A 27,443-nucleotide genomic window follows, 5' to 3' on the forward strand; every position below is an offset into this window, starting at 1 on the left:
GTGGGGCCAGCAGTGAGGAGCGGTGGAAGGGTGTGTGCAGCCGCCTGTGTGCCTTTGGGGCATCGGGTAAACCTGGATGCTTTGTAACAGTCTGAGGTACAGCCAAACCATGGGGCTCGTCAGCATCGGATGCTTTGGGGCGTGTGCAGTTCTGGTGTGAATTTAGGGGTTTACAAAGCAGGTGTGTGTGTGTGGGGGGGGGGGGGGGAGTTCACAGAAGAAATCGGAACATTTTGAACAAAGATAAAGCACCTTTGGCTCGCACAGCCTCTTGGCTCTATGCTGCTGGCAGCTTGAAGAGTACCCCAGAAACCTCTGCTGCATCCAGCCTTGGTGTGCTCTTCCCGGTCATCTGCAGTTGAGCCCCATTCCTGCTATTTCCTCTGCTCAGGGATGGGCTGATCACAGACTGCTTTGGGCTGGAAGGGACCTTGAAGATTGTCCATTTCCAACCCCTTCCACAGGTAGGGCTGCCACTAAATCAGGCACTGGATCAGGTTATGATGTCTCTAACAAACCAAAGAGAGCCTTCAAGACAGCTAACATGAGAGATTAGGGATCCCACCTGTCACAGTGGCACTCCTGCTTTTAAGAGGACGTTGTATGGTCACTCACAGAACAGCAGCTTTGACTATTACAACTATGTTGAGAAAAAAGCTGACTCGAAAGCTTCTCCTCGTTAGCTGCATTGTCACTGTTTCTCAGATAAAGCTGCATTTATCTGGGGCTTCCAGGTTTTGCCTTCTCTTCCCGTTACTCTTAAATTACATGTTGCCTTGGTTCTGGACAGAACAGATAAAGAATAGCTTAGGACCAAATGCCTGCAGCAGACCTTTGTGCCTGTAATGTTTCTGAAACATCTTCACGCCATTGCAAAGTGTTTTCAGTGTGGTTAAGACTTTCTTTTTTTCCTAAAGTAAATAAGATGAACTGTTATGCTATTCAGTTCCCATTCTGTTGGGGAACAGAAAATGTAAAGCACTGAATTTGGTTTTACTCACAGAAGACTTGAAAATAAAGGAGCTACAGTGCATTATTTATTCTGCAACAATATATTTAACTCTATTTAAAGAGCAATATCAAATTTCTCACCTATTACACTGCCTTGGTTTACCTTGAAACAGAGTGAACTTGGATATGACTGGGGCATCTACAAGTACAACATTTTCAAGTTAATCTGAAAATAGAAAATAACATATCTTAATATCACTTTCCTTTCTCTTACCTCCTACCCCATCCTCTCACCTTCCTTCCAAAACTCATAGAAGCAATTGGGTGTTTATGTAATTTGTATTCAGCTGCATTCTCACAGCAGAATTTCGAGTACAATCTCTTTGTATTTTTCCCCTTGATTAACTGCTCACACATTCAGCTCTCTGTTTTCTGGAGTAGTTTAAGCTTACAAACAAACTTACACAGGTGGAAAAGCTTTCACCAGCTTTCTCTGAAATCAGATAGACTCTGCTGCTTGAGGTAGCAATGCAGCAGGGACTTCGGTCATCAGAGTAACAGAGAAAACCTCCCTCAGCTGCTCACAGCCAGGCTGCTTGTTGCTATCACTGCACAGGTGCCATTTCAACGTTCTCATCCTTTGGGATGAGAGGTAAGGACCTTAAGCTGCACCAGGGGAGTGTTAGGTTGGGTGTTAGGAAACATTTCTTCTCCAGAAGAGCAGTGCTGCAGTGGCACAGCTGCCCAGGGAGGTGGTGGGGTCACCAAACCTGGAGGTGTTCCAGAACTGTGGGGATGTGGCACTGAGGGACGTGGGCAGTGGGCACGGTGGGCTGGGTTGGGGTTGGACTGTTTGAGGTCTTTTCCAACCTGAATGATTCTGTGATTATCAAGACAATTTCTGGCATCGTGCAATCCCCAACGAAGGCTGGGGAGGCTCACTCACCCAGATCCTGTCAGCTTTTCTAGTTTTAACTGTTGGCCCCAGAAGTTAGAAGGAACAGTTTCACTCCACAGGTGCAGAGACTTGCTTTCATTCCTACCAGTGCCTCAAAAATATTGAGGCAGAAAACATAATGATTACAGTAAAACTTAAACAGGAGTTTGAGTAACTGATTGATTATTTACAGTAGGGGGGACCAGGCAGCAAGTTTAAAATGAACCAAGTTCCCTCCACACTACGTGTGATTCATGTGTAGATCTTTTGTGACGTGTGTAGGTTGCTCCAAAAATAATGCCTCCTATTTATTTCCACGGAAACGACAACAGACACAAGGAGCACAATATTTTGATAGATCAAATTCTCAGCTACAAAACACTATTTTTCAATATAGTCACCACCATTTGCATTTTCACCAGCCATGAACAATCTGCACCAGTGGAAATGCATCACCCACCGTCTTGCTGAGCTGATATCCACTCTTTGGTCTCCAGACATCCAGGAAACATTGATTAATGTCAGCGGGTGTCATTTTTTCCACACGTGTGGAATTGAAGTCCACACCTTTGCTTCATACACACTTCCACATCAGGCCCTATTCTGTCAGTCTGCTCCACTGCTGCCATCACCAGCGTGGAGTAGAAGTGAGGCCTGCTGTGGTGTCACCATAGAATCATAGAATCATAGAATCACTAAGGTTGGAAAAGACCTAGAAGATCACCCAGTCCAACCGTTCACCTATTCCCAATAGCTCCTACTAAACCATGTCCCTCAACGCAACATCCAGTCTTTCCTTGAACACCCCCAGGGTCGGTGATTCCACCACCTCCCTGGGCAGTCCATTCCAGTGCCTGACCACCCTTTCTGAAAAGTAATACTTCCTCATGTCCAGCCTGAATTTCCCCTGGCGTAGCTTGAAACCATTCCCCCTGGTCCTATCACTAATGACACGAGAGAAGAGGCCGACCCCCAGCTCACTACAACCTCCCTTCAGGAAGTTATAGAGAGCAATAAGGTCTCCCCTGAGCCTCCTCTTCTCCAGGCTGAACATTCCCAGCTCCTTCAGCCTCTCCTCATATGGCCTGTGCTCCAGACCCCTCACCAGCTTCGTTGCCCTTCTTTGAACACGCTCCAGGGCCTCAATATCTTTCTTGCAGTGAGGGGCCCAAAACTGGACACAGTACTCGAGGTGCGGCCTGACGAGTGCTGAATATAGGGGAACAATCACCTCTCTGCTCCTGCTTGCAACACTGTTTCTGATGCAAGCCAGGATGCCATTGGCCTTCTTGGCCACCTGGGCACACTGTCGGCTCATGTTCAGCCGAGCATCAATCAATACCCCCAGGTCCATTTCCTCTACGCAGTCCTCCAGCCACACCGCCCCAAGCCTGTAGCGTCGCCTGGGGTTGTTGTGGCCGAAGTGCAGGACCCGGCATTTGGCCTTGTTGAAACTCATCCCATTGGCTCCAGCCCAGCTCTCCAGCCTGTCCAGATCCCTCTGTAGGGCGTCGCTACCCCCAGGCAGATCCACGCTTCCAGCCAATTTGGTGTCATCTGCGAATTTACTGAGGGTGCACTCGATGCCCTCATCGAGGTCATCTATAAAGATATTGAAGAGGACAGGCCCCAGCACCGACCCCTGCGGAACACCACTCACGACCGGTCGCCAGCTGGATTTGACTCCATTCACCACTTTGCAGTAGTTCACCATTCACCAATTTGCAGTAGTGCCCTGATACTGTTTGTTTGACTTAGGCACAATAATGGGATGCCACCTCTAACAGAAGTGGTGTACGTGTGACTAAGCCAGTAATGAGAGCTGTGATTAGCCTGAGACTTTTTGCTCTTTCTCTATAGAAGCAGAAGAAGGGAAATGTCCTGACACTGTGCTCACTTGCTCACACCCACACAGATAGAACAGTTCAAAGGAGAACAATTAGATGATGAGAGGCTCCATCTGGAAGTCTAAAACTGATCAAAACTCTATGATATAGTGAAGGTGATGCTATTTCATAGCATTCAGAATTGAGGCAATGCATCCGAATATTATCATCATTTGGGATCTCATTACCATATCTCTATTATTATCTTGATCTAATGAAAGAATTGAGGACTTGTGTATTCAGTTCACAGACATAGCAGAGGCAAGAACACGGCTGCTCTCCTGGTTTCTCTTGACAGAAGTCTTTAAGACAGAAGTCTTTAATATGTGTGAAACTTCTCAACACTTGAGTTGGATGCGCTGTCCCTACAAAGGCAATACAGGACTAATAGAGCCACTGTCTTCTGATACTTTGAGTTTTACGTAATTAAATTAATTCTGAGATATTTTTAAAAGCTTTCTGGTATTTTTTTTACTAGTGGAAAGCACGGCATTCTTCATTAGAATTTCTATTAGACTGTACATATTTTGTCTTTTAATTAAGAATTTCAAACCTTCTTTTCAACTTTTATCATACCTTTATTGGTCAGTTTGATTAAAGAATATTCTTGGATGCATATGGTACTTTTCAAACACATCAAAATGCAGCTGAAGGAGCACAGTTTCTCTGTTATGTCAATTTTCATTGTTTAAAAAAAAAAGATGATACAGAGTCAAGTTTTTTCTGCAATAGCCTCACCAGGAACCTGTGGCAAATTGAGGAAGGATTGGGACACAAATCTTTGGAATGTATTCAGTCTAACTGTAGAAATTTTCCACCTCTTTGAATGTCATCTAATGATTACAGTAAGAAAACACATACCAGTTATCGTGGTCTGAAAGATTCATACAGGAAATTATTTTAAAAGGAAAAAAAAAAAGGCAAGATCGTGGTGTTTTTAACATCTGAATTGAGCGCTCCGGTCCACATCCATTTTGGTTCTTCTTGCTTGTTAACGGGTTCCTTTTTAATAGCTTATGAGAAGCAGGTAGGCAAACCTATGGCACTGTAGGAAAACCGTGATTTGTTTTTAGATGCTGAATTAAGAAGCAAAACTATTAAAAACAAACAAAAAAAAAAAAAAAAAAAAAAGGAATGAGCATTCCAATGATTGTAGGTGTTTAGGGCACGCGGCTTTGTTAATGGAATACCTGTGAAGCAAATACACGATTTTGGTGCTAGCCTCAGACTTCAACATTTGGATTTCTGTAGTTTTTATGTGTGTACCTTGGTTTTCTCATCAGTTTCTGTTTGTTCTTGCACAGGAACACGGCATGTCAGTTTGCAGCAAGTTATGCTATGCCATAGGAGGTGCCCCGAATCAAGTGGCAGGGAGCGCAGCTTCCTTCTTCCTGCAGATCTACCTGCTGGATATAGCCCATGTAAGTAGCATAGGAGACCCTTACAAATTGTAGATTTACCTCAGCTCTGATGTCATTTACAGTGTGCCTAGAACTATGGAGGGTAAATTAGCCAATAATGCTTTTGAATTTTCTTCTTAGTCTTGCCTTTAGCTGTTCAGCATACTGGAAGCTGAATAAACTTCTTTGGAAACACTTCTGATTTTCACTAGTTTCCTTTCTGCCTTGAAGTGGCCAACATTTTTATGATTATTAATTATTCTTTGTAAATAAAGCTGAGTGATCCTTCCTGAAGGTTTCCTGCTGTCAGTTTGTGCAGAAGCAGACCTGGTGAAACAAAGCAGTAGAAGTCATCCCATTCATATGACTTTCAGCTGCTCCAGCTAGATTCTGGGACAGCAGGGAAGCAAAGAAAATGATTCTATAAGCATTTTTTTAATTGGTTTGAATGGTCTTGTATGGCTCTGTGGTAACGAGGTGAGATATATGATGTTTCGTAGCGTAAAAGAAAAGACTTTTAAGGAGATGAGGCCAAATTGCAAGGGCTGTGAGAAAGCTGTGGCTTAAACTGTCGTAGATTTCAGCATAAATGCCAAAGCTTATGCTTAATGGCTTTCCTATACAGGTTACAGGCTTTCCTATACTATTCCTTCCTATCAGAAGCTGAGGTTATAAAGGAAAAACTAAATTCTGTAAGTTACTCAGTACAGTTGGCCACAGAATGAGATAGGCATGAAAAACTGAGATCTCAAATGTCTGGTTGAGACTGAATTCACAGGATTTGGATAGTGGGCCAGATTTGGACAGCAGTGTCAAAGATGTCAAGTGTATGCTGTGGAGTCTGAGGACAGCTGAATGTGGGAGAAGTAACTTCCTGGAGATGCAGCAGCAGGTGGGAGCAGCTCTGACCTCTCTTGATTTTTACTTACATCAAGGATGGCAGTACAAGTCATTGGAGATGATGAAGCAGGAACTGGGTGAGAAAAACACTAATATGATTTTCCCAGCATGCTTATCAATACTGGAATTTACCCATCCTCTGCAGAAACTGGAAATTCTAGAAGCTAGGGAAAACTTTTGTTTATCTGTATTTGTGTACAGTGTTCAGGAAGCTGGGGTCCCATTCTCCAATCTCTCAATACCACCTAAAAACAACATAATTATTTCTGTTAACAAGCTTCTACTGAAAACCAATAATTTTGCTTAACATTTGTAATTATTCTTTTATTACCTCATTAAGAGCCTGAATTATTAAAACCTGATGGTTTAGTTTGTTCTATGAAGTAATTCTTCATAGAACTTTTTGAAGACCAGAAAAGTCTTGAAGTCAAGAGCTTCCTAAGTCTTTTTTTCCACGTATTTCCAGGGGAGAATATGTCACTTTATAGGCAATAACTGAATTTAAATCTTACCTACTTTCTGGGAGACTGTGCATAAAACTTCATATGTAATCTGGGCCCCCTTCTGAGAAAATTACATTTGTATTCACTTTCTGTAGCTTACATTTTTTTCCAATTCAATTCCATGTTCCTCCTAAATTACCTGTATAAACTACAGGTTTGTAACTGCAAACCACATGAAATCCTTGAACTAAATTACTAGAAAACACTAAAACCTCACATATTAGGATATTGGACTTTATTTCTTTTGAGATGGATGAATAGAAAAAGGGGAAATGGCTTCAGGCTTAAAGAGGGTAGAACTAGGTTGGATTTAAGGAAAAGCTCTTTTATAGTTAGGGTGGTGAGGCACCAGAACAGATTGCCCAGAGATGTGATGGATGACCCTTTCATTCAGACTTTCAAGGCCAGGCTGGAGCAGGGCCTGGGCAACCTGTCCTAGCTGTGGTGTTGCAGGGGAGTTTGACTAGATGGACTTCAGAGGTCCCTTCCAACTCTAAGGATTCTATGATTCTATGAATTTAGCATGTTTTTTCTTGTTCTGTGTTACCACTGAGAAGCTGCTGATGTTAGTGCTGACAGAGAGTGTTTAAGTTTAGGGACTAAGAAAATGCAGGTAAGGGATGCAGAAGACCCTTGAGAGGATGAAAACAGGGACAGCATGGTAAGACTCAACTCTCCATATGAGAGATTTCAATTTTCATCAAGGCTTTCTTCCACCTCTGTTTATTTAGTACCTACTTCCTTTCTGTCTACTCACTTTATCTAAACAAAGCACCAATGAAAAATTCACCTACTTTGATACTTTCTGGCTGTATATCCTTCATCAGTGCAGTATTTCAACCACTGTATCTTTCTGACTCATTGCTCTTTTGTTCTTTTAGACACCTTGGGTATAAGAGGGCACAAGTAGCTGAGCTGGACATCAGCAAGCTGCTGTGGCACCCAGCCCAGCATCAGACAGTGCAGCAATGGGATACTTGGAGTGCCACTGCCATTACCTGCTAGAACACCAGTCTCAATCCTCCCTAGTTCTTAAGCTTTCTAGGGTGAGCTATGTGTCTTGGAGCTGGCAGTGTGAGGAAGATTGGCTATTCCTGCAATTCCAGCTAATCTGGACTAAAATTTAACAAGTGTGGTTATTTAAATGCATAACATCTGTCTTTACCAAAGTCACTCAGGATTGTTTCTTTTTGTCACTTCTGAGGAAATACCTGCAGCAAGTTCTTAGAGCAGGGAACCAGCTGGAAGTTGTGTGACAGTGCCTGGGAAAGAACAGCAAGCTCAGCAGATAAGCAGGGAATGCTGACTCAAGCTTGGTGTTGCATTAGCTGCATTTACCAGGCTTCCTGCTGAGTTAAAGAACTTCTGACATGAAGGAACATATAGGTTTTAGTGGCATGAACTAGACATTTCAAGGAGAAATTACATTTTTTTATCCACACTGTGATATGAATTCCTAAGGTCTCTACAGATGCAGTAGAAAAATCAATCCATTGCCCAGGCTAAACTGTAATTCTATACATGCACTTAATTATGGTCGAACTTCAAACTTGGCTATTTTATTCACATATAATGCATAAACAGTTTTCAAGTGAGGTTTGTTGGATGTGCACTGGTAACTTTGAGCAGATGTGCATTATGCAGTTCAGTGCTGAGTGCATAGAATCTGCTGTGCTGCAGCCTCTTCCAAGCCACACTCCACCAGTTGGCAACCTTGTTGGTAGTCTCAGGAGTTGAAAAAGCCCAGATGCATGCGGACATTTATCTCTGCTTATATCTGCTTCAGATCAAGGTAGTGATCTAGAAATATATGAGGGATAAGTTACAAAGATGCTCTGTCAGATTTAATATCTAAAACAAGGACTTTGGTTTCCTGTTTGACTCATTTTCCTCATTCTGAACACATCTATAATTTCACCTTCCTTGTGTTTTTCCTCTGTAATCCCATTTTACATGGTGCCTTGTTTCAGTGTTTTGGGTTTTTTGCTATGGGAAACCAGTAGGGTAACCAGTAGGAATTTCTGTGACAGCAACGGGCACGTTTTGTAAATGAACTAACATTACTCTTTAAAACACCAAGGTTCTTTCTGGAAAGTTGCTTTATGCTGTTTCATTGTACTGTGGAACAATAGCTCGTGTTTAGAGTCCTGTGTTTGTATTTTCAGATTACTCCATTTCATGCCTCTTTGGTGCTGTTTATTGGCAAAGCCTCAGGAGCTGTTACTGATCCCGTTGCTGGCTTTTTTATCAGCAAAAGTAGATGGACAAAAATTGGTCGGCTCATGCCTTGGTAAGCAGAAATCTGTACATGTATTTATACACATATATAAATATTTTGTGTATGTGTGTTTTAAGGCTATACAGTCATCTCATTGAGTTATTTTTTTCCTCGCCTGTTTCCCAGACAACTGTGATTGTATTATTTCTACGTATATAAAAGCAAAAAGAGAAATTCTCATGTCATCTATTTCCCTTCAACTTGTTCATCCATGGAAAACAATGAAAAGATTTTCTGCAACTGGAGAAACAAACAGATAAAGCCAAGACACTGCACTGTTAACAAAAGTGGAACCTCATGTGTAAAACCTTCTTGGCAACTGAATTTTCATCCCTGGCTAAATTCCATTTAGTTTGGCTTCACTCCTTCAAAAAGCTGGAGCAAGTTTCTACTTGTGTCCTAGCCTGCCATCACTTCTCACATCAGCTTTCCAGGAGTTCCCTTAGCTTTAATTGGCTAGGCCTTCCAAATCAGTAAAGGATATGTGCATACGTGTGGCACAGATGTGACGCCATGGCACTGAAGGGCCCAGCAGCTAGCAGTGTCTGACAATGTCTCATTCTTCCTAACAGCAGTCATTCTGGTTCTGCTCCTTTTACGTCCCATAATCAAAATAGCTAACTAAAAAATTGCAATGACTTTTAAAGAGGAATTAGATGCTCTAGGATTTGATCAGCACTTGTGAGGGGACAAAGGGATGTTTCACCATGACATGCTTATCCCTTGTATGCATTCTGGCTACTATTGTCCAGCAGAATCTGCACAACTTGCACTGGTCCACGTGCTGTCTATGCACTAGCAGAATCAGTTCTCATCTGGGAAGGAAATTGACAGGTGTGAAGCAAAAAATTGGAAATGAGGGGTTTGTGGTAGAGGAATCTAAGCTCATCCACGACAGTGGACATTTAGAAATCATAGAGTCATTTGTTAATTTCAAATTCTATTTTAGAAGTCAAGGAGACACTAAGTAGTTTGCGAAACTGCTTAGTCTTTAATCACTGCTCTGTCTCATTCGTTGTGAATATTGGCACATATTTGACCTCATTGGCCTTCCAATATTTGAAAGGAGCGTATAAACAGGAAGGGGAACGGCTGTTTACGAGGATGGATAGTGATAGGACAAGGGAGATGGTTTTAAACTGAGACAGGGGTTTAGGTTGGGTCTTAGGAGGAAGTTTTTCCCCCAGAGGGTGGTGAGGCACTGGAACAGGTTGCCCAAGGAGGCTGTGGATGCCCCATCCCTGCAGGCATTCAAGGCCAGGCTGGATGTGGCTCTGGGCAGCCTGGTCTGCTGGTTGGTGACCTGCACACAGCAGGGGGTTGGAACTGGATGAGCATTGTGGGCCTTTGCAACCCAGGCCATTCTATGATTCTGTGATTCTATGATTATTTCCAGAAGGACTTTTCCTATTTGTCTTCTTTGTAATGGCAATCTTTTCATGAAAATTTGGTTCTTATGCTTTGGCATTCAGATTGTTTTTATGGAAGGAAAAGAATGTGTCTCCTGCTAGTTAAAAATATTATTAAATGTTCAGAGTGAAGTGATGGAGTTGATTCAGTCACAAAAGTTTGCCTACAAAGCACAGACATTAGTAAAGGGGGCACAAGTTGAAGTATAGTTTAATGCTGTACTTAACCTGGTAGGAAATCATCAGCCATCACTGATCTCTTGTATATAATGTGTTTAAAACACATGAGCAGACACTGACTTAAAATACACAAACCCGGTCAAATATTTTGTCGAAGGAGTTAACAGCAGTAAATCAGCAAGTTCAGTGAGACTCTGAAACCAACTGCAATTAACGAGGGAAGGAAAACGTGGGAAGAATACTGCTATGAGGGGTATTGCTGAGAAACTGCACAAAAAAGGACCAAAAAAAATGTCCTTGTGGTGACTCTGGACAGCAGCCTGAACAGCTCACACCATTATAGAAGAAGGTGGATTCCCTGACGTGTGTGAGGATTTTACCATTGTGTTTTCCATTGCTGACCAGCTGGAAACGAGCTGTGGCCTGAGCACTGGAGAGGCAGAGAATAGCAGAACCTGGCACTTTCCTTGCGGAGGTTCAGCACCCAGTGATGCCATCCGTCCCCACAGAGCAATGTGGGAAAGTCATTGTTCTACTGAACTGTTGACACGTTGCTCTTTTGTGTGCCACGGTTTCAGTTCACGACTGCAAAATAATCAGCTGACCCCAAATGTCGGCAGCGCTGCTGTGAAGGGATTAATCTGCTTTCTCTTTTGTGTGTTTGGGTATTTTTTACTGGAACTTTGGTCATCTAATTACGTTGTTTAATATGTGGTTTATAAGGCTGTGGGAGAGCTCTGATGCTGCTGCAGCTCGGACTTTTAGGAAGTAATAGCATTTGATAACTTCTTCCATATTATTGAGTTTGAAGTGTTGTTTGCCTGAAACAATCCTTAGACCAAATGTATTTAATTACTGTTAGGTGTCTGGAATTGAAGTTTCTGCAGTTCTGTTTTTTAAAACAGGCCCCTTTCCTCACCAGATGATGCTCCTTTTGTGTTTCGAGTGACTAGGAATTTTACTGTTGAGTAAAATGGAGCAAATTGTTGTATACCAGGTTAGACACAGACCATAACCATGAGCTGTCCGTTGTCTTTTATGCTGTTTCCAGCTTTTTTAAGTACATCAACATATTTGCATTTGTTTGAAGTAGCAGTGAAGAGGCCAAGTTCAGAGGAAAACTGAAGGAGTTAAAATTCGAGCAAGGAATCCTTCATAATAAGTAAGCTCATGTAAACATTGCTGAAGTTTGTTATGACATGTGACAAGAGGGCTTAGCTCTCAGTGAGTCTTTTAACAAAGATGTAGTCTGAGGCATGTGCTAAGGCATGGCAGTGCAGTTATGCTTTTGCAGTGCATGTGCAAGGCAATTGTGTGCATTCTGAATAGGATATCAATTGAAGTATAACATTTCTCCTTCAGATTTGACATTTTATTCCATTTCGTGGAGGTATTTGCATACATCTTACATTAATTTGTGCATTTAATGCTTAGAATCACATCTTTATTGTGTTTTGGAAAAGCACATAATACAAACTGCACGATATCAACTATTAGCAGGAAAACATACTATGCTTTGCCATCGTGATGTTGAGATTGTTGGCATGTGTTCCTTTTCTTTGCAGGATGCTGGCATGTACACCCTTCACAATTGTCTCCTACTTTTTCATGTGGTACCTGCCTCCTTTTGTATCAGGAAGGGTTGTGTGGTACTTGACTTTCTACTGCATTTTTCAAGCACTGACCACAGTAAGTAGGTTACAAGTCACAATGTTCTCAGCAGTAACTTTTTTTTTTTCCCTGTCTGTTTCATTGCATTCCAGTTTAGTAAACTGAGGTTACCAAACCTTTTCATTATATTTCAACTTCTAGTATCTTTTAAGGCCCAGGCAGATGTCTCTTCATCAAGCTCTCTGCTGGTCAGTAGTTCCTGCCCAGGCTTTCTCTGTCAAATGGCTTGGCAATTCAGCCAGACTGCCTCTAGTCACTTTCTCTGGCAGTTGAGGCTAAGGCAGGGATTTAGTGCCAAGGCGTTTGAGAAGATCAGAGAATCATAGAATGGCCTGGCTTGAAAAGGACCACAGTGCTCATCTAATTTCAACCCTCCTGCTATGTGCAGGGTTACCAACCACCAGACCTGGCTGACCAGAAGGAGGAAAGGAGAAAGGAGAGCATACTTCCCCTGAAGCCCACTTGGGGAAATATGGCGTCAGAAACCATCTCAGCTTTTTGGAAAATTAGTCTGATGGCCTTAGACACTCAGTTCACTCTTGCATAAATCCACAAAAACATTTAGATTCCTAAATTGCAGTTAGACATCCAGCTTCTGGTAACTTCTGTTGTCAGGGGCAGAATAGGAGGCAAACAGCTTTGTGGCTCTAATTCTGGATGCTTTGTCTCAAGGTGAAAGGCAAAGAGTCCCAAAGCTGAAATCATCATGATATTTATGCCTGGATAGCAGTGCTTGAGCACATGAATTTTTGCACTATGTTGCAGTATGTACATAGAAGCCATTATTTTATAAGGTCCCAGAGAACTCCTTCAGTGATTCCATGCACTGCATGCAGGAGTTTATCACCTGGTTCTGCCTTGTAGCAAATATCAAGGTGAAACAAGGTATCTTCAGTGCCATGCAGTGTCTCACAGCAGGCTAAGGCTGGTAGTGAGGCACCTGCATTGCAATGTAGCAGGGTGAAACTTGGTTGAATTTCACCGGGTCATAGCTTGAAAAAGGAACTCCTAGGCATTTGAAGAATCACACAGTGAAAGAGATATTGAAATATTTGGGAAATTATGCAGTCTTTTGGCTTTAATAAGGTGGAATGCTGTATTGTCTTCATTGTGGCTCTGTTTCCTGCTAGTTAACTCAAGCTAGAAAAGTTATTCTCCTATTGCAAATAAAACTAGATGCTTTATAGCCTGTTTATAAAGGACTTTTTCCCATGGAAACTGGAGGAATACAGCACAAAGGTAAAGCCTCTTGTTTGCTTGTTATTTATTATTTGTATTATGACAGAGATTATTTTTCCTCATATACACTTTACAAACCAGGAAGAAAAGACAGCTCTTTGTGCTAAAAGATGCAGCATTCTAAATAGGGGAATCCCAGTGTTGCATTAAACCGTTTTCCTGGATATCAGTGAAACAAAGCATCAACTCTGAAATGCTTTATGTGATGTTCTTTTCTTGCCTAGTTATTCCAAGTACCATATTCTGCTCTCACCATGTTTCTCAGCACAGACCAGAAAGAGAGAGATTCTGCAACAGCGTACCGTGAGTGTGATATGAGTTACTTCATGAGAAGTGGGGCTGTCTTTTATTTAAAATCATTTGCCAGCTATAGGGAATTCCTGATATTCAGTGTCCTGAACTGGACTTTTCCTTGAGACTTCAATGAAAAATATTTTGTCCTGTAAAGATGACAATTTTTCTATTTAAATAGGAGACATCAATGTTTTATTGTCTCAAACTGTCTGATCAGGTATGAATTCTTTTCAATTTATTGCAAAGCCAAAAGACAAATTAAACTTACCCAAAGCCAAGGTAGGGAATAATTATTTTGTTGAAGGATGGTTTGTGGAGGTAAAAAACCAAGGGCTGATCTCCTTCCACATTTAATTAAAGAAAGCCTCCAAGTATTTTTTTGTTTATTTGTTTTTAGTTTACATTTCTGTGGGTTTATGTGTTTCACACTGTAAATTCAAAATCCCTTCCTCTGAAACCTCCCAATCTCTGAAAAATTTCTCTGCAAAATAGAACCAAGGCAGTCAACCTCACCAAGAAAAAAAAAGAATAAATGTGTGTGTACGTTCACACCAATTAAAATTTCTCTTTTTAATTTTATCTATATCCATTCAACACATTCCAGGTAGTTTGAAGAAAGGTCTTATTGAAATATTACCAGCACTCAGACTGTGTCCATTAAAAGAGTGACAGTTTCCAGACCACATCTCCAGCTCTTAAAAAATCAAAACCAGACAAAGATTTTACTTTGAAGCAAATTGATCAAATCAAGAAAGTGCGAGGAAAATCTTTTCAAGATTTCCTGTGTAGACCATAAATTGTGTGTAAGAACAGTTTCTTCCCTTACTGTTCTCTTCAGCTCTGTTCTCATGCCTTCTTTATTATGTAACTGCTGTCTCTCACGTCTCCCAGCATTAAGCAAGGTAAAGAGAAGAGAGTGCTGAAACATCACATGAAAGATTTTTTCTCTGTCCCAGCCTGTCCTGCAGTGCTGCTTTAGAACGCTTTCTGATTTCCTTTTTTGTTGCATCTGTTCTTTCTTCGTGGTGAGAACCCTGTTAACAAACAACGTAATTGCTTGATTATATTGAAAACTAAAGCACAGAGGCTCAGTGATACAGCCATAAGACCTAAAATTTCATGTCAGAAATTCTAAGCGTAGTATTCCTTGAGCAATACCATCCTTCTCCAGCCACATGGAATAGTTGTAGTTAGCATTATCATCACACAGCTAGTAGTCAGAGGATAGACCTAAACAGCAGGAGATTCCAGTTGTGTTTTATTCTTTGGCAGTGGTTCTGTATCCTGAGTCATCTGGCTGAAATTCTAACTAAATCCACATACTTAGTATTTTCTGCTGTCCGAGTTTATGTCTTCAGAGGCTGTTATCCAAATAAATGTGTTTTCCTACATGCTATTCCAATATAATGCCTCACAGGCATGTGAAATTCGTGCTCATAAATGCTGTTGACCTCCATGGCTGAGAGACATTTATAATGTCATTTTAATGTTCAGAGAAGTGTTTCAACTTTCTGATGTACAGCCCTAAGACGATTCAGAATGGTGCAATAAGCCATAATTTTGACTTCTCAAATGTTGGTGTTTTTGTGTGTTTTGAAGTAGTATTTGTAGACAAGTTTTCTTGGAATGGTTATCACCACATACGAACCTTTTAACTTTTTTTTACAAGGCCTTACTTAAACACTCTTCTCTTACCTCTACTTGGGTTTCATAAAGAATTAATTCTTGGTCATAGACATTTTTGGACGCAGTCTCTTGTTCAGACATTGTTCAACTGCTTTAAGAAAAGCAGCTGTATAATACGAAGCGTTAGAAAAACGAGAGGTTGGGATCAGAGGATGCACTGCCCTCTACTGGAGACAAGCGGAATTGTTTATCATAAATTTTCCCCTATTCCTTCTTGTAAATATATAGCAGAAATACTGGATTCCAAAGTTGCTTTAACATAAATCCTACTTACATTTCTGTGCATATTAAAACCTACTCCAACATCTAACCTACTTCCTGAAGGATCTGCTTTGCTGTCTGAGGTGTTATAAATTCTGTTATAAATTCTGAGCACGCAAGAACTTTGAAATCTGCTTCTCAGCTCCTGGTACTTTTCAGTAAATAAGTTTCATGTTAGTTGTATCTCTGTTGCCTATAATGAATTTTCTGAGTTTTAGTGTATGATCCTATGATGCTGTTAAGAACAGCATCTGCTGTTTTCAAGAGCTTTACAGCTGCATTATTTCCTACAGAAGCCTGAGGTAAGTATCATTTCATTTTACCATCAGAGAAGCCCAGAGATCTAAGCAGATAAGTGGCTTGCAAAATGTTTCATGAAGTTACTGTTAAACTTGAGATGAAAAATCTCATGTTATGGTTCCTAGCTGTGCTTTGAAAAAGTGGCACTCAGTATTTGATTCGTAGTTCAGCTCTTGTCCATGAGATGAAATGTTTCTGTGTTATCCCCTTACAGCTCTTAATCCCAGCCATACTCATCACACAGCCTGTGTTTAAAAAAAGCTCTTCCCATAGAAGCTTTTAAAAGCTGATCGGAAAACCAGTTATAAAACTCTCTTTCCTTGACACTATTCTATTACTGACCTTCCAGTTCAGCTGTTCTTCGCACTGTTTTTCCGTCTGATCCATGTGAAAGAAAATGGCATTGCTTTAATGAGGTTGCTCTTCAGTGACATACATGAGCAGGCTTGTAAACAGTGGAGGAATCAGGTTCTCATTCTCAGCACACATTTGTGCTTCCTTCTTTAGGAATGACAATGGAAGTCCTTGGGACCTTGGTTGGAGCTGCACTTCAGGGGCAAATTGTGGCCAGTGCTCATCTCTCTCATCACTGCACTTTGAACCCCCCAGTAAACACTACCAGCCCTACCCTCTCCTTGAACAGCACTTCTGGCTTTCTCGAGCCTTCAGACCCCTTGTCTCATCAAGTAAGTGTCTATGGGAGCATGCTAAAATCTCTTAGGGAGAGAAGTGTGTTTTTCCTGTAAGACCACATCACATTACCCAGCTGGATAAGCATGAACATGACTTCCTTGAAGCCAGCAGTGCTGGAGCTGAGGCAACTGCCTTGTTGAAGAGCAAGGCTTCATATCCGTTGTATTTGCAGCCCATTCTCATTGTGACAGCAGAATTATACTGAGGAGCTTTACTGATGATACTGACCTGTGAAGTAACTAGAAGGTAGGTACCTACACTTTGTTTTCTAGAGGCTGATCTGCAGTTTAAAATAGAATCTTAATAAGAAAAAGAGGCTGTAGCAGAATCTTTCAGTTCAGCAAAACTGCTTTTCAAAGCAGTAGTAGGCATCTGCTGTGAAGATTAATGGCTGATACATGCAAGAAGCTGTAAATCCTACTTGGAATCCATATCCTTGTGAAAGTACAAAAGACAGTTGATAGTAGATGATTGGTAACAGGGAATACGTGGGAGCACTTCTCCATGAAGAAGCCTTCTTTGACCTCAGTTTAATCTCAGCTGCACGCTGCAAATCGGGATGTATGTATTTGTAAAATCAGGATGTAGTATTTGCAGCCAGTGCTCTGCTTACTGTATTTAAATCACTACTATTACTGCTTTTCAGCAACAGGAAAATCACAAGCTAAAGACATTCCACAAACACTTTGAATTTGCATACCTTGGCACCAGCACAGGAAGGTGACCAACCCATGCATCCCCCCCCCCATTTCAGACACTGCTCTCTCCTACTTCTCTTTTTGTTGGCACAGACCATTGGACATCTTCTCAGATCAATTATTTGAGAAACTGACTGGGGAGATATGAGCTGCTTTTCTAAGTGGCAGTGCCATTTTATAGATGATTAAAATGTTTTTGAAGCTGCTCATTAGGTAACTTCTAGTGCATGTTTTAACAAGACACAGAACATCACTCTTTCTTCCTTTTTAGTTTCTAGTGGACAATGGCTTGCTGTAGAAAACTGCTGTGCTATTACAGATCTGTGAATTGTGGAGACAAGTAGCTTGAGGAGTTGCAGAGCAAGCTGAATTTCATTGCACAGCAGATTCCTCTGATTTTGCTCTATGCCATAATCACCAACTTCCACTTTCAAATCTCCTAAGTGGTTTTTAAGGAAAAATATATATATGATTTTGATATTTTTTTTTTCTAACCACATGTTCTTTCCTGTGCTTTTGGACATAAAAGGCAGACAGAGGAAGAAGCTTCACAATGCAAGTCATTTTCTTTCTTTGGAAAGAGAAAAAATCTCAGTCTGAACTAGTAAAAGTTTGTAGGTAGAAGTAATACTTTTAATTCAACTAGCTCCTAACACTGAGAAACAGTGCAGACGCATTTAGGCAGACAAACATTTCAGATCTGCATTTATTTCAGATCCAAAGAGGAAGGAATGTAAGGTTGTCTCTCTGTCTTTTTTTTTCCCCAACTGTACAGGTCGATTTAATTAAAGATACCACCATTTCTAACAAATCTGTTCTTGGTTACCTCCTTTTAACATCATTTCCAGCTTTAACACTATCCTAAAACACTGTTTTGCAAACTTACTTAATCAAAGGATAAAAAGTATGTGAGTGTTTGCTTAATTCTTTTATTTTACTCATTTCACTTCCCTATTTACATGCAGACAAGTGTTCATTTTTTTGTGAGTTTTTTGGTAGTTTTTTTGTTGTTGTTTGGTAGGTTTTGTTATACATATATATATATATATATATATATATATATATATATTAATTTTTGCTCTGTTCTACGTGTCACCTTCTCAAGTTTTGTAGATGAGAAGTGTCCCATAGTTGAGACTTGTCTGGAATATGGTGTCCAGCTGTTTTCTGTGGGGAAGGCTCAGTTCTCTCCTTGTCTTCTGCTGCCCTTTTTCCCAAAAAACCCTCAGGTATGGGCAGAAACCGTAGTGTGAACAAAGTGCTTTGGCAACCTGCCTCACTCCCTACTGCCCTGTTTTGTGAGAATCCCAATTTTTTGCCATTGCATGACCTGATATCAGCTTCATTGTGTTATGAGAGCATGCCTGACCACCAACACACACAAGAGAGCTGCTTTACATGGCACGACAGGGCACTTGCCTTTCATTTACATGACGTGAGGGGTCTGGAGCACAGGCCTTATGAGGAGCAGCTGAAGGAGCTGGGATTGTTCAGTCTGGAGAAGAGGACGCTCAGGGGAGATCTTATTGCTCTCTATAACTACCTGAAGGGAGGTCGTAGTGAGCTGGGGGTCGTCCTCTTCTCGTGTGTAACTGGTGATAGAACTAGAGGGAATGGCTTCAAGCTGCACCAGGGGAGGTTTAGGCTGGACATTAGGAAATACTACTTCTCTGAAAGAGTGGTCAGGCACTGGAATGGGCTGCGCAGGGAGGTGGTGGAGTCACTGACCCTGGAGGTGTTCAAGGAATGTTTGGATTTTGTGTTGAGGGACATGATTCAGTGAGTACTATTGGTGATAGGTGGATGGTTGGACCTGATGATCTTGAAGGTCTTTTCCAACCTTGGTGATTCTGTGATTCTGGGATGTGCAAACAGAGCGTGCACCCAACTGGATGATTGACTGGAGACATTGAATCTTGACTGTATGAGTGGTGGACAATCATTTATAAGTTAAGGAATGTATAGGGTCTATGAACATATATATACATATATTTTTATTTAGAAGAGGTGAAATCTTGATGATTTCTCTTAGAGCCATTTGGGAGAATGACCCTAATCTTTTTTGTCACAGACTGATGCCTAGTTGCTCAAGAGCATACCTCTTTTAAAGGCAGACCTTATGAATGACTGAGGTTATTTTGCTCATTATTAAAAAAGGGAAATGAAAGAACTGGTTATTTTGCATCTAAGCTCTCCTGATGTTGTTTCTATATAGAACTTCAAAATGAAATACACAGCATAGAGGAGCAGATCTTTCCTACTGCAAATCACACATTGATATAGGCTAACAAGTTTTGTTGAGGGTCGGAGAATCTTATTTGGCCCACCATGAAAATCCTTAGTAGTTTGGGTGAGTGAGGCTTGAGTTACACATAGCTAAGACCTGGGAAAGAAAGCATTTAGTTCAATTATGTCAAGCAAATTAACAAATGAATAGATATGAAATACAGAATTCACAACAAATCATTGTGATTATCCTTTTTAGCCCCTCTTGTCCTGTCTAGGCTGTTGGGTTTTTTTACCTTGTTAAAGTGAATTCAAGTATTGGCACTACTGTAGTCTGCAGTCTGTGCAAACCGTAGCCAGCAGTATAAATGTAGTCTGTGACTATGTTACAGTTTTGCAATCCAGAATGTCTTTATCCCAAATAAAGAAATACAACACTGTTCTTCATTTCTCCATGTCCCTTTCTGAAATGTAAGTACCTTAACGAAAGTTGTCATCTTGAAGGCTGTCTAAATGAACACTTGAAGATTGCCCAATTAAAACACTAAAGTGGTTCATCTCTCTAACTTTGCCTCTACACTGAGTGACTTCATATTTGGGAGTACATTCTTGTGACTGCATGCCTATTTACCATTGTGTTCCTACATTCATAATCCTGCCTTTTGCAACATAGTACTGATCATTCAGAATTCAATTTTCGTACCAAGTAATCTTTGTCAAAAAGCTCTAAAGCCAGCACTTATTTTATCTTTCATAATAAAAACTAAATCATTACAGAAAACTAAAGCAAAATAAAATTGTAAAGCTTTATTCAAGAGATGATATAATCACAGTCAGAAACAATAAACATGATTTGTGTGGGAGGTATCCTTGGAGGGCTTTTTCACCTGGCTTAATAGAAAGCAAAGATTTCTGAATTTGCTTGAACATTTCACTGCCTAACTGGGAAAACAAGCATGCAAGCTACTGTGTTCTCAAAACATCATTAAAATGTGCTTTCTAAAATTTATTAAAGCCTAAAGTAAGATTTTATTATTGTTATGTATAAACACAGTAACTGTAACAGTTATGTTTGCATCAGCTCAGAAGCCTTTCCCACTCAGAATGAAGACACTTCCAGGTCTGTGTAGGAAGGTCAACAAGATTTGAAATAAAATAAAAAGCAATAACCCAGAATCATTCTATGAATGCTGTGTGCTTTTGACAGATGACTGTGTATGTCTATAGCTGGTCTCAACATCAGCTTTTTTTTTCATATTCCTGTTGCCAGCACAGTTGCCCTTTGTTCACACCCTCTTTTTCTCCCCCTCCTGGATTTATCCTTAAGTAGGTTGTTTATAAACAAATTGCAGAAGTGAATGTTCTTCACAGAATTAAAGGATAGACAGTTGGCACTATTTAGACGAGCATTTCTTCACCTGCAGATGACTCACCAGAAAGAAAGACTGAAATGTTCATAATGATTTGTCACTCTCCTGTCACCGTTTCAAATATGTCCTTTTTTCTTTTCAAAGGCAAAAGTCTATATGATTGCAGCAGGGGTTATAGGAGGTATATATCTTCTTGGAATTATCATTCTTTTCCTTGGAGTAAAGGAAAAAGATGGTAAGATATATTTAAACATGCCTAGATTTGCTAATAATTATTTCATAGTTGTCTCTGGAAAAGATTGTCATTTAAGTGTTCTATTCCTCTTAGATCCTTATGCCTTGAGTTCAGACAGAGCAATTCCTTTTTGCAAGGGGCTTGGACTCACCATGAAGCACGGCCCATACGTGAAACTTACAGCTTCATTTCTTCTCATCTCAACAGCAGTTCAGGTAACTTCAGTCTCTAAGGCTGTATGTTGGCCTCATTCCAGTCCCAGCATGAGAGAGTCTGAAGCAGCTAAAATGCAAATAACCTTTGACTTGTGTCTAGAGGTGATGATCAAGGGGGTGGTACCTTCCCCTAGAAATCAGCAGGGAACCAGAGCCTTTTTTTGGTGCCTGGGATTCTAAGCTGCTGGAGATGGTTCATTCAAACAAGAAGGAAAACCAAAGTCCCGACCATTGAAAGATGGGGTTTTATTATTTTTTTTTTTATAAGAGGTGAAGAACTAGTCCCAGTGACCCAGATTGGGTCATTATGTATTATCCATCTACAGTCTCCTGTGGTTTCAGTTGCTTAGAGAGTGTTTTTGCTCTTCTGTCTGTTCTTCTGTGCCACTTTAAACCATTGCCCTCTTTCCTTTGCGTAGGTGACTGATCTCAGACAGTGGCTGAACTGGTTCTGGAAGAGAATTCTGTGATGGAAGGCATTAGGTTAGAGTTAGAAGATGTTCAGAGGCAGGTAGTCTTAGCTATTTCAGAGCTAGATAGAGCTGATTTTCAAATCAGGACCTGCAGTAGAATGTGACTTTCACAAAATGATGCAGTATGTCCTTCCACAGAGAGGAACTGTAGAAAAAATGTGAAGCCACTTGGTAAGAAACTTTTACTCCCTGATCTTTTAAAGATCTTTTTTGTTACATGAGCTGTATTCAGCTCAACAAATACATAGTTTTAACATGAGCCTGACACTACCTATAAGTTGAAGTGGCTTTAGTTTGAAAAGCACATAATATCCATGTTTTTGTCAATAGACTCTTAGTCATATGAGCCACACATCACAGCATGTATCAGGAGGGAGGATAAAAACTGAGCATGTGAGACACCAGTGCTGTGTTCACCAGCAGTCATGGTGAATTTCTAAGTTCCTTGGAAAGTCTGCTTGCCAAAGAAGCATTGAAGTCTCCTGCTAGCATGAATTTCGGCATAGTTAGTGAGGTTGTCCTTTAATTGGAGGCCCAAGTGTGAGAAATGATAGGAGAAGCATTTTTGCTAACATCTGGGAGTTGCAGGCACCAAAAGAAACAGAGACAAGGAAATGGAAGTCCCTTTGGTCTAGGTCCTTCCAGCATCCATTCAGTCAGTATGAGTACAGCACAAATGCAGCATCCATTCAGTCAGCTCCCATCCAGTGAACATTCACCTAACCCAAAGCTGTGCTCCTTAGCCAAAGTTGTGTACAAAAACAGCAGCTACTTCAGTACAGGAGGTTGGCATGTGAGCAATTCAGTTGAAGAGTAACTTGTTAGGGAATCAGAACTTCTGGTGAAAGAATGAAGGGGCTATGGAAAAGGAAGGACAATTTCATAGTGGTCTGCAGCTGTGACTGTGACCATGACTCAAGGAAGTTGCAGCATAGGGAACAGAGTCTTTAGATAGAATCCTCTCATGGGGCAGTTCCTGGTTTGGACATGTTTATGCTGTTAGAATCTGACTTTCTGTTAGAATCATAGCTTTCCTCCTGCTTGCTCTAATATTGTTGGTGTGTTACTCCAGTGATAAAAGGAGAGTGACTGCTTAAGTTGTTGCAGAACTCCTAAATCCTACATTTGATAAATCAGTCCGCAGGTATGTTTGGCTAGTACAGAGTGTGATGTCTTTTTATCTTTTTTTTCTCTTCCTTCTTTTGGTGGTGGTCACCAAATATCTTCAACAGCTAGAGCAGGGCAACTTTGTCCTGTTCTGTACTCATGCAGCTGATCTTCGCTATCACTTCCAGTATTTGGTGGTGACCATCTTGGTGAGTTGTGGTTTGTTTTATATTTTTATTTGCCAGTTCAGTCCCACTGCTTTTTAGCACAAAGTTCTAAAAGACAAGAAGTCTTTTCTGTATAGACTGAGCTGGGGTATGTACTCTAAGTGTACTTTAAGATATGTGTATATTGCTCTTCAGCTTTCTTCCTGTACTGTGGGATAGGGCTTAACTAAATGATCATGTGTCAGGTTCAAATCGTGAGGTAAAAGACACCAGGACGAAATACAAATATTTGCAGTATGCTTGGGCTTCAGTGATTGTGTAACTTTAACTGCAGTGGCTTACGTTAGGAAAAGAAAAGTTTGCTACTGTATTTTGATATTTATCTTTGTTAAAACCTCTCGCATCGTTTTCATTTGTAACATATAAGAATGAATCAGACCAACCACTTGGAGAGTGAGAGGGAGCAATCTGCAAGTTTGTCTGCTTTTCAGACCATCATGTACTATACAAAATGATATTGGTGAGCTCTGCAGCCGACGAAGACAATGAAGCCTATGAAGTAGCAGTAAGCACGGCACAGATTTTCTTTATCTGTATTTATCTGTTAATTGTAGGTATCAGCAGTTGTGAGCATTCCCTTCTGGCAGAAGTTTCTGCAGCGATTTGGCAAGAAGTGTGCAGCATGTGGGATTTCGGTAAGCAAATCCTTGGAGGAAAGAAAAAGATCTTGTGCTCACTTACTGTGACAAGTGGAGCCATTTCAGGAATTATTTCATGTGTTTATGACCTTAAGGTACAAGAAATTTGCTCAGTTTTAAAGTTTTAAAATTGTTACACAAAATTTTAGACAGATTCCAAGCTTTCGAGAGAAACTTTTAACAAATGAATAGATGCTTAAGGAGGTCTCAACATTTTTTATAATTATTATTTTTAACAATCTGCACAAGCTCTGCATTTCACTGCTCCCAGAAGTGAGCACAAATGGTGTTTAATAAATTCAGATCCATTTTGACTCAAGTTGACAGGCTACCTGTTCAAGTTATCTGTTGTACAAGGCTAGTTTTGTCTATGATGCTCAGCTGACTGCTTTTTTAATTCAGTCACAAAGGAAGAAACAGAGGTCTATTCCACATCCTACTCTAGAAGCCTAAGCAGAAGCAGGTGCCCACATCCCTGTGTCTGGGAATGGACAGTTATTAGTGAAGTAATGGAAATTACCTGACCCCCCTGAGAAAAGAAGCCTAGTTTTTCTCTGACACAACTCCACAAAGCCACCTCAGGGAGCCTGCCCTCATCTCTGATGGCTTATTTTAAATTCTTCACTTAGTGAAGACAGTAGCAATTTTCTGTCATCATCCTCAATGGACCATTGAATAGGCCTGTTACTCCCCATTTTCCCTTGTTTACCTTCAATTACTTATGAAAGAGGAAAAAAAGAAATTGTCTCTTTTGTGTACTACAAAGTGTGAAGACTTGGAAAATCCAGCCTGAAGTTATATGTCAAGTCTGAACAAAGTTGAAAAGTTTAGGTCTGGTGACAAATAATGAATATAGTTGAATAGTTATCATTTTATGCAATTACAATCTGTGTGTTAGAATGACTTTCAAAGAATCAGAAGTAACTCTAAAACTCCTATTCCAAATACACTGAATAGCAATTTGTCTTGAAGTAGACATCTGGAATCTCAGTCCCATCCTCATTTATTTTTAACATTTGAGCGAAGATAATTGCCAAAAGCAGTATTGGACCATTGGGTGTATCAGGGAATTAAGATTTCCTTCTTAGGAAAACTCCATGTATTTGGCTATGAAAAATACTTTCTTCAACCAACTTGGCTTTATAAATTTAGTTTAACATAACTGGAAAGCCTGTTGGCACCTCTGCAAACTTAAAATGGTTTAACTTAATTTTACAGTTGAATTGCTTGACTGTGTTGTGATCTAAGCAAGGGTTGGACTGGAAAAAGCCTTTCACCTTGTAGATTTTTCTCAAGGGATCGTGAATGCTTTCTGAGTGCTCAGTGATGGATTTTATGTCTGGCAGTGCATCACAGGAGCTTCCTATACTACCACCCTGTGTGATCTGTACAACTAATCTGTTCTCTCTCACTGTAAAACAAAATCATATCATTCAAAGCTCCTGTGTTGTCACTCAGGAATGTTCTCCTGGAAGGGAAGGAGACAGGAGAAAAGTTTTTTCTCCAAAATCTTACTCAGCTTTCAGGGTGAAGGTGTAATTTGAAAATAAGTTTCCAGAAAAAAAGAATTAGAATTTCTCTGAGTCATTTTTCTGTGAAAGCAGTTCTGCGTTGAAGAAACTCTGAAAGAGTATAGAAGGCAGGGTAGCTAGATGGACAACAGGAATCTTGGCTTCCCACTCCTGGTATTGTTCTCTTTTCAGTTGTTCCCCATATGACCAGTCATCTGTGTACTGACTAGAAGTTCAAAGACTAGATCTCCTTAAAATATAGGGTCATAACCAAACAAGATCCTTCCCATGCCCAGATTGGTGCACAGACTAGAAATGTTGCACTGCGGTTTATTGGCTTCTGCTTCCATACGCTTTGTTAAATTTAGACAAACTGTTAGGGACAAACACTGAGTTTACAGTCAGTAAGTCTTTGTGGCTGGAGGTAGAATTTTCATGAAAAAATTTGCATGTGGCAACTGTTGAATCATGGTTTTGGCAAGATGTCTAACAAAAGACCTCTCTTTCTCTTTATTTGCGTATTAAAGGTTCTTGAAGATGCTGTGTATGCACACAGATGTGTTTCCCTTTTCTAAGTTTGCTCAACAATAAACCTCACAGATCTGCCTTCCATCTTAGCTAACATTTGCTTTTCACAGAATCACAGAATATCCTAAGTTGGAAGTGACCCACGGGGTTCATTGACTCTAACTCCTGGCTCAACAGAGGTCCAACCAAAATTCAAAACCAATGTTTGAAAACATTGTCAAAATGCTTCTTGAACTGCAGCAGCTTGAGGCCGTGACCATTGCCTGGAAATCCTGTTCCAGTGTTCCTCTGGCAAAGAACCTTTTCCTAACGCATAACCAGATCCTCCCTTTAATCCTTACAGAGTCCCTCAGTCGTGTCATCATGAGCTCCATACAGTCCAACTCTCCAATTACATACAGTGCTACTCCTACCACACGTGTCCTGCGTGTCACTTCTGAAGAGCCTATAACCATCCATCGTAGCCACCAGTCGCAGGCTCTTCCCACTACGTCTCATCTGTACCAGTGTTGCCATAGCTCTGATTCAAGCCAAAGCTTTTAGCTCTTTTTTGCTTATTCTTCATGCTGCAATACACTGGAGTAGAAACATTTCATATGTGTTACTATGAACCTAGTGCCTTATGGAAGAAAATAAAGGAACTTTTAGCATGCTGTCCCCTTGTTAGCTATGGGATAGGAGTCCCATAGCTTATCACCAGTGAGCCTGATTATTTTCCTTTCCCCCTTGGAATCTAGCTTAAATCTTTCATTCATGCCTGCAAACTCTTGAGCAAAAATCCCTTTCTGTCTTTGAGAAAGGTGCAACCCATCAGGTGCCAACCACTATGATGCCATGTAGACCATCTCATGATCAAAAAAACCAACGTTTTGCCAGCAACACCAGCCTTCATAAGCTGATCTGCCTTTTTCTTCCAGTATAATTCCCTGTACCTGAAAGAGTGGAGGGAAATATTGCTTGTACTTACATGATCCCTTAGCCAATCATCTCATTGGGCACCTCAGTACGGAAAGGACATGGAGGTGTTGGAGCAGGTCCAAAGAAGGGCAACAAGGCTGGTGAAGGGCTTGGAGAATGTGCCCTGCAAGGAGAGACTGAAGGAGCTGGGGCTGTTCAGCCTGGGGAAAAGGAGGCTGAGGGGAGACCTGATTGCTCTCTTCCAATATCTGCAAGGTGCTTACAGCAGAGCGGGGCTGGTCTCTTCTCACTGGTGACAGGATGAGGGGAAATGGCCTCAAGTTGTGCCAGGGTCAGTTTAGGTTGGATATCAGGAAGCACTTCTTTACAGAAAGGGCTGTTAAGCACTGCAATAGGCTGCCCAGGGAGGTGGTTGAGTCACATCCCTGGATGTGTTTAAAATCTGTTTGTTTGTGGTGCTCAGGGACGTGATTGAGCAGAGGGCTGTTAGAGGTGGGGTAGTATGGTTGGGTTGTGGTTGGACTCGATGATCTTTGAGACCTTTTCCAACCTGAGCGATTCTATGATTCTATGATTCAATGATCTCAAAGCCCTAAAGTCTTTTTTGATTGATTCTTCATTGCAACTTCATCACTGCCTCCATGAAAAAGTAATAATGGATAATAATCTAGGGTCCATACTAGACTGAATTTTCTGTACTAACTTTAAC

General features: G+C 40.8%; 1 protein-coding gene across 1 annotated transcript in view; it reads left to right on the top strand.

Annotated features, from left to right (window-relative positions):
- MFSD2B (MFSD2 lysolipid transporter B, sphingolipid) overlaps nucleotides 1-27,443 on the top strand; it is a gene marked incomplete at both ends in the record, with an annotated part of 33,485 nt that overhangs the window by 429 nt on the left and 5,613 nt on the right. Inside the window, 9 exons of the mRNA XM_079532510.1 lie at nucleotides 5,079-5,195; nucleotides 8,743-8,867; nucleotides 12,010-12,133; nucleotides 13,579-13,657; nucleotides 16,403-16,581; nucleotides 21,027-21,117; nucleotides 21,211-21,332; nucleotides 23,038-23,121; nucleotides 23,694-23,774. Coding sequence (XP_079388636.1) covers nucleotides 5,079-5,195; nucleotides 8,743-8,867; nucleotides 12,010-12,133; nucleotides 13,579-13,657; nucleotides 16,403-16,581; nucleotides 21,027-21,117; nucleotides 21,211-21,332; nucleotides 23,038-23,121; nucleotides 23,694-23,774 — 1,002 coding nt within the window. The remainder of the gene's footprint in view (nucleotides 1-5,078; nucleotides 5,196-8,742; nucleotides 8,868-12,009; nucleotides 12,134-13,578; nucleotides 13,658-16,402; nucleotides 16,582-21,026; nucleotides 21,118-21,210; nucleotides 21,333-23,037; nucleotides 23,122-23,693; nucleotides 23,775-27,443) is intronic.

Source organism: Tetrao urogallus (genome assembly GCF_951394365.1).
Source record: "Tetrao urogallus genome assembly, chromosome: 2".
Classification (NCBI taxonomy): domain Eukaryota; kingdom Metazoa; phylum Chordata; class Aves; order Galliformes; family Phasianidae; genus Tetrao; species Tetrao urogallus.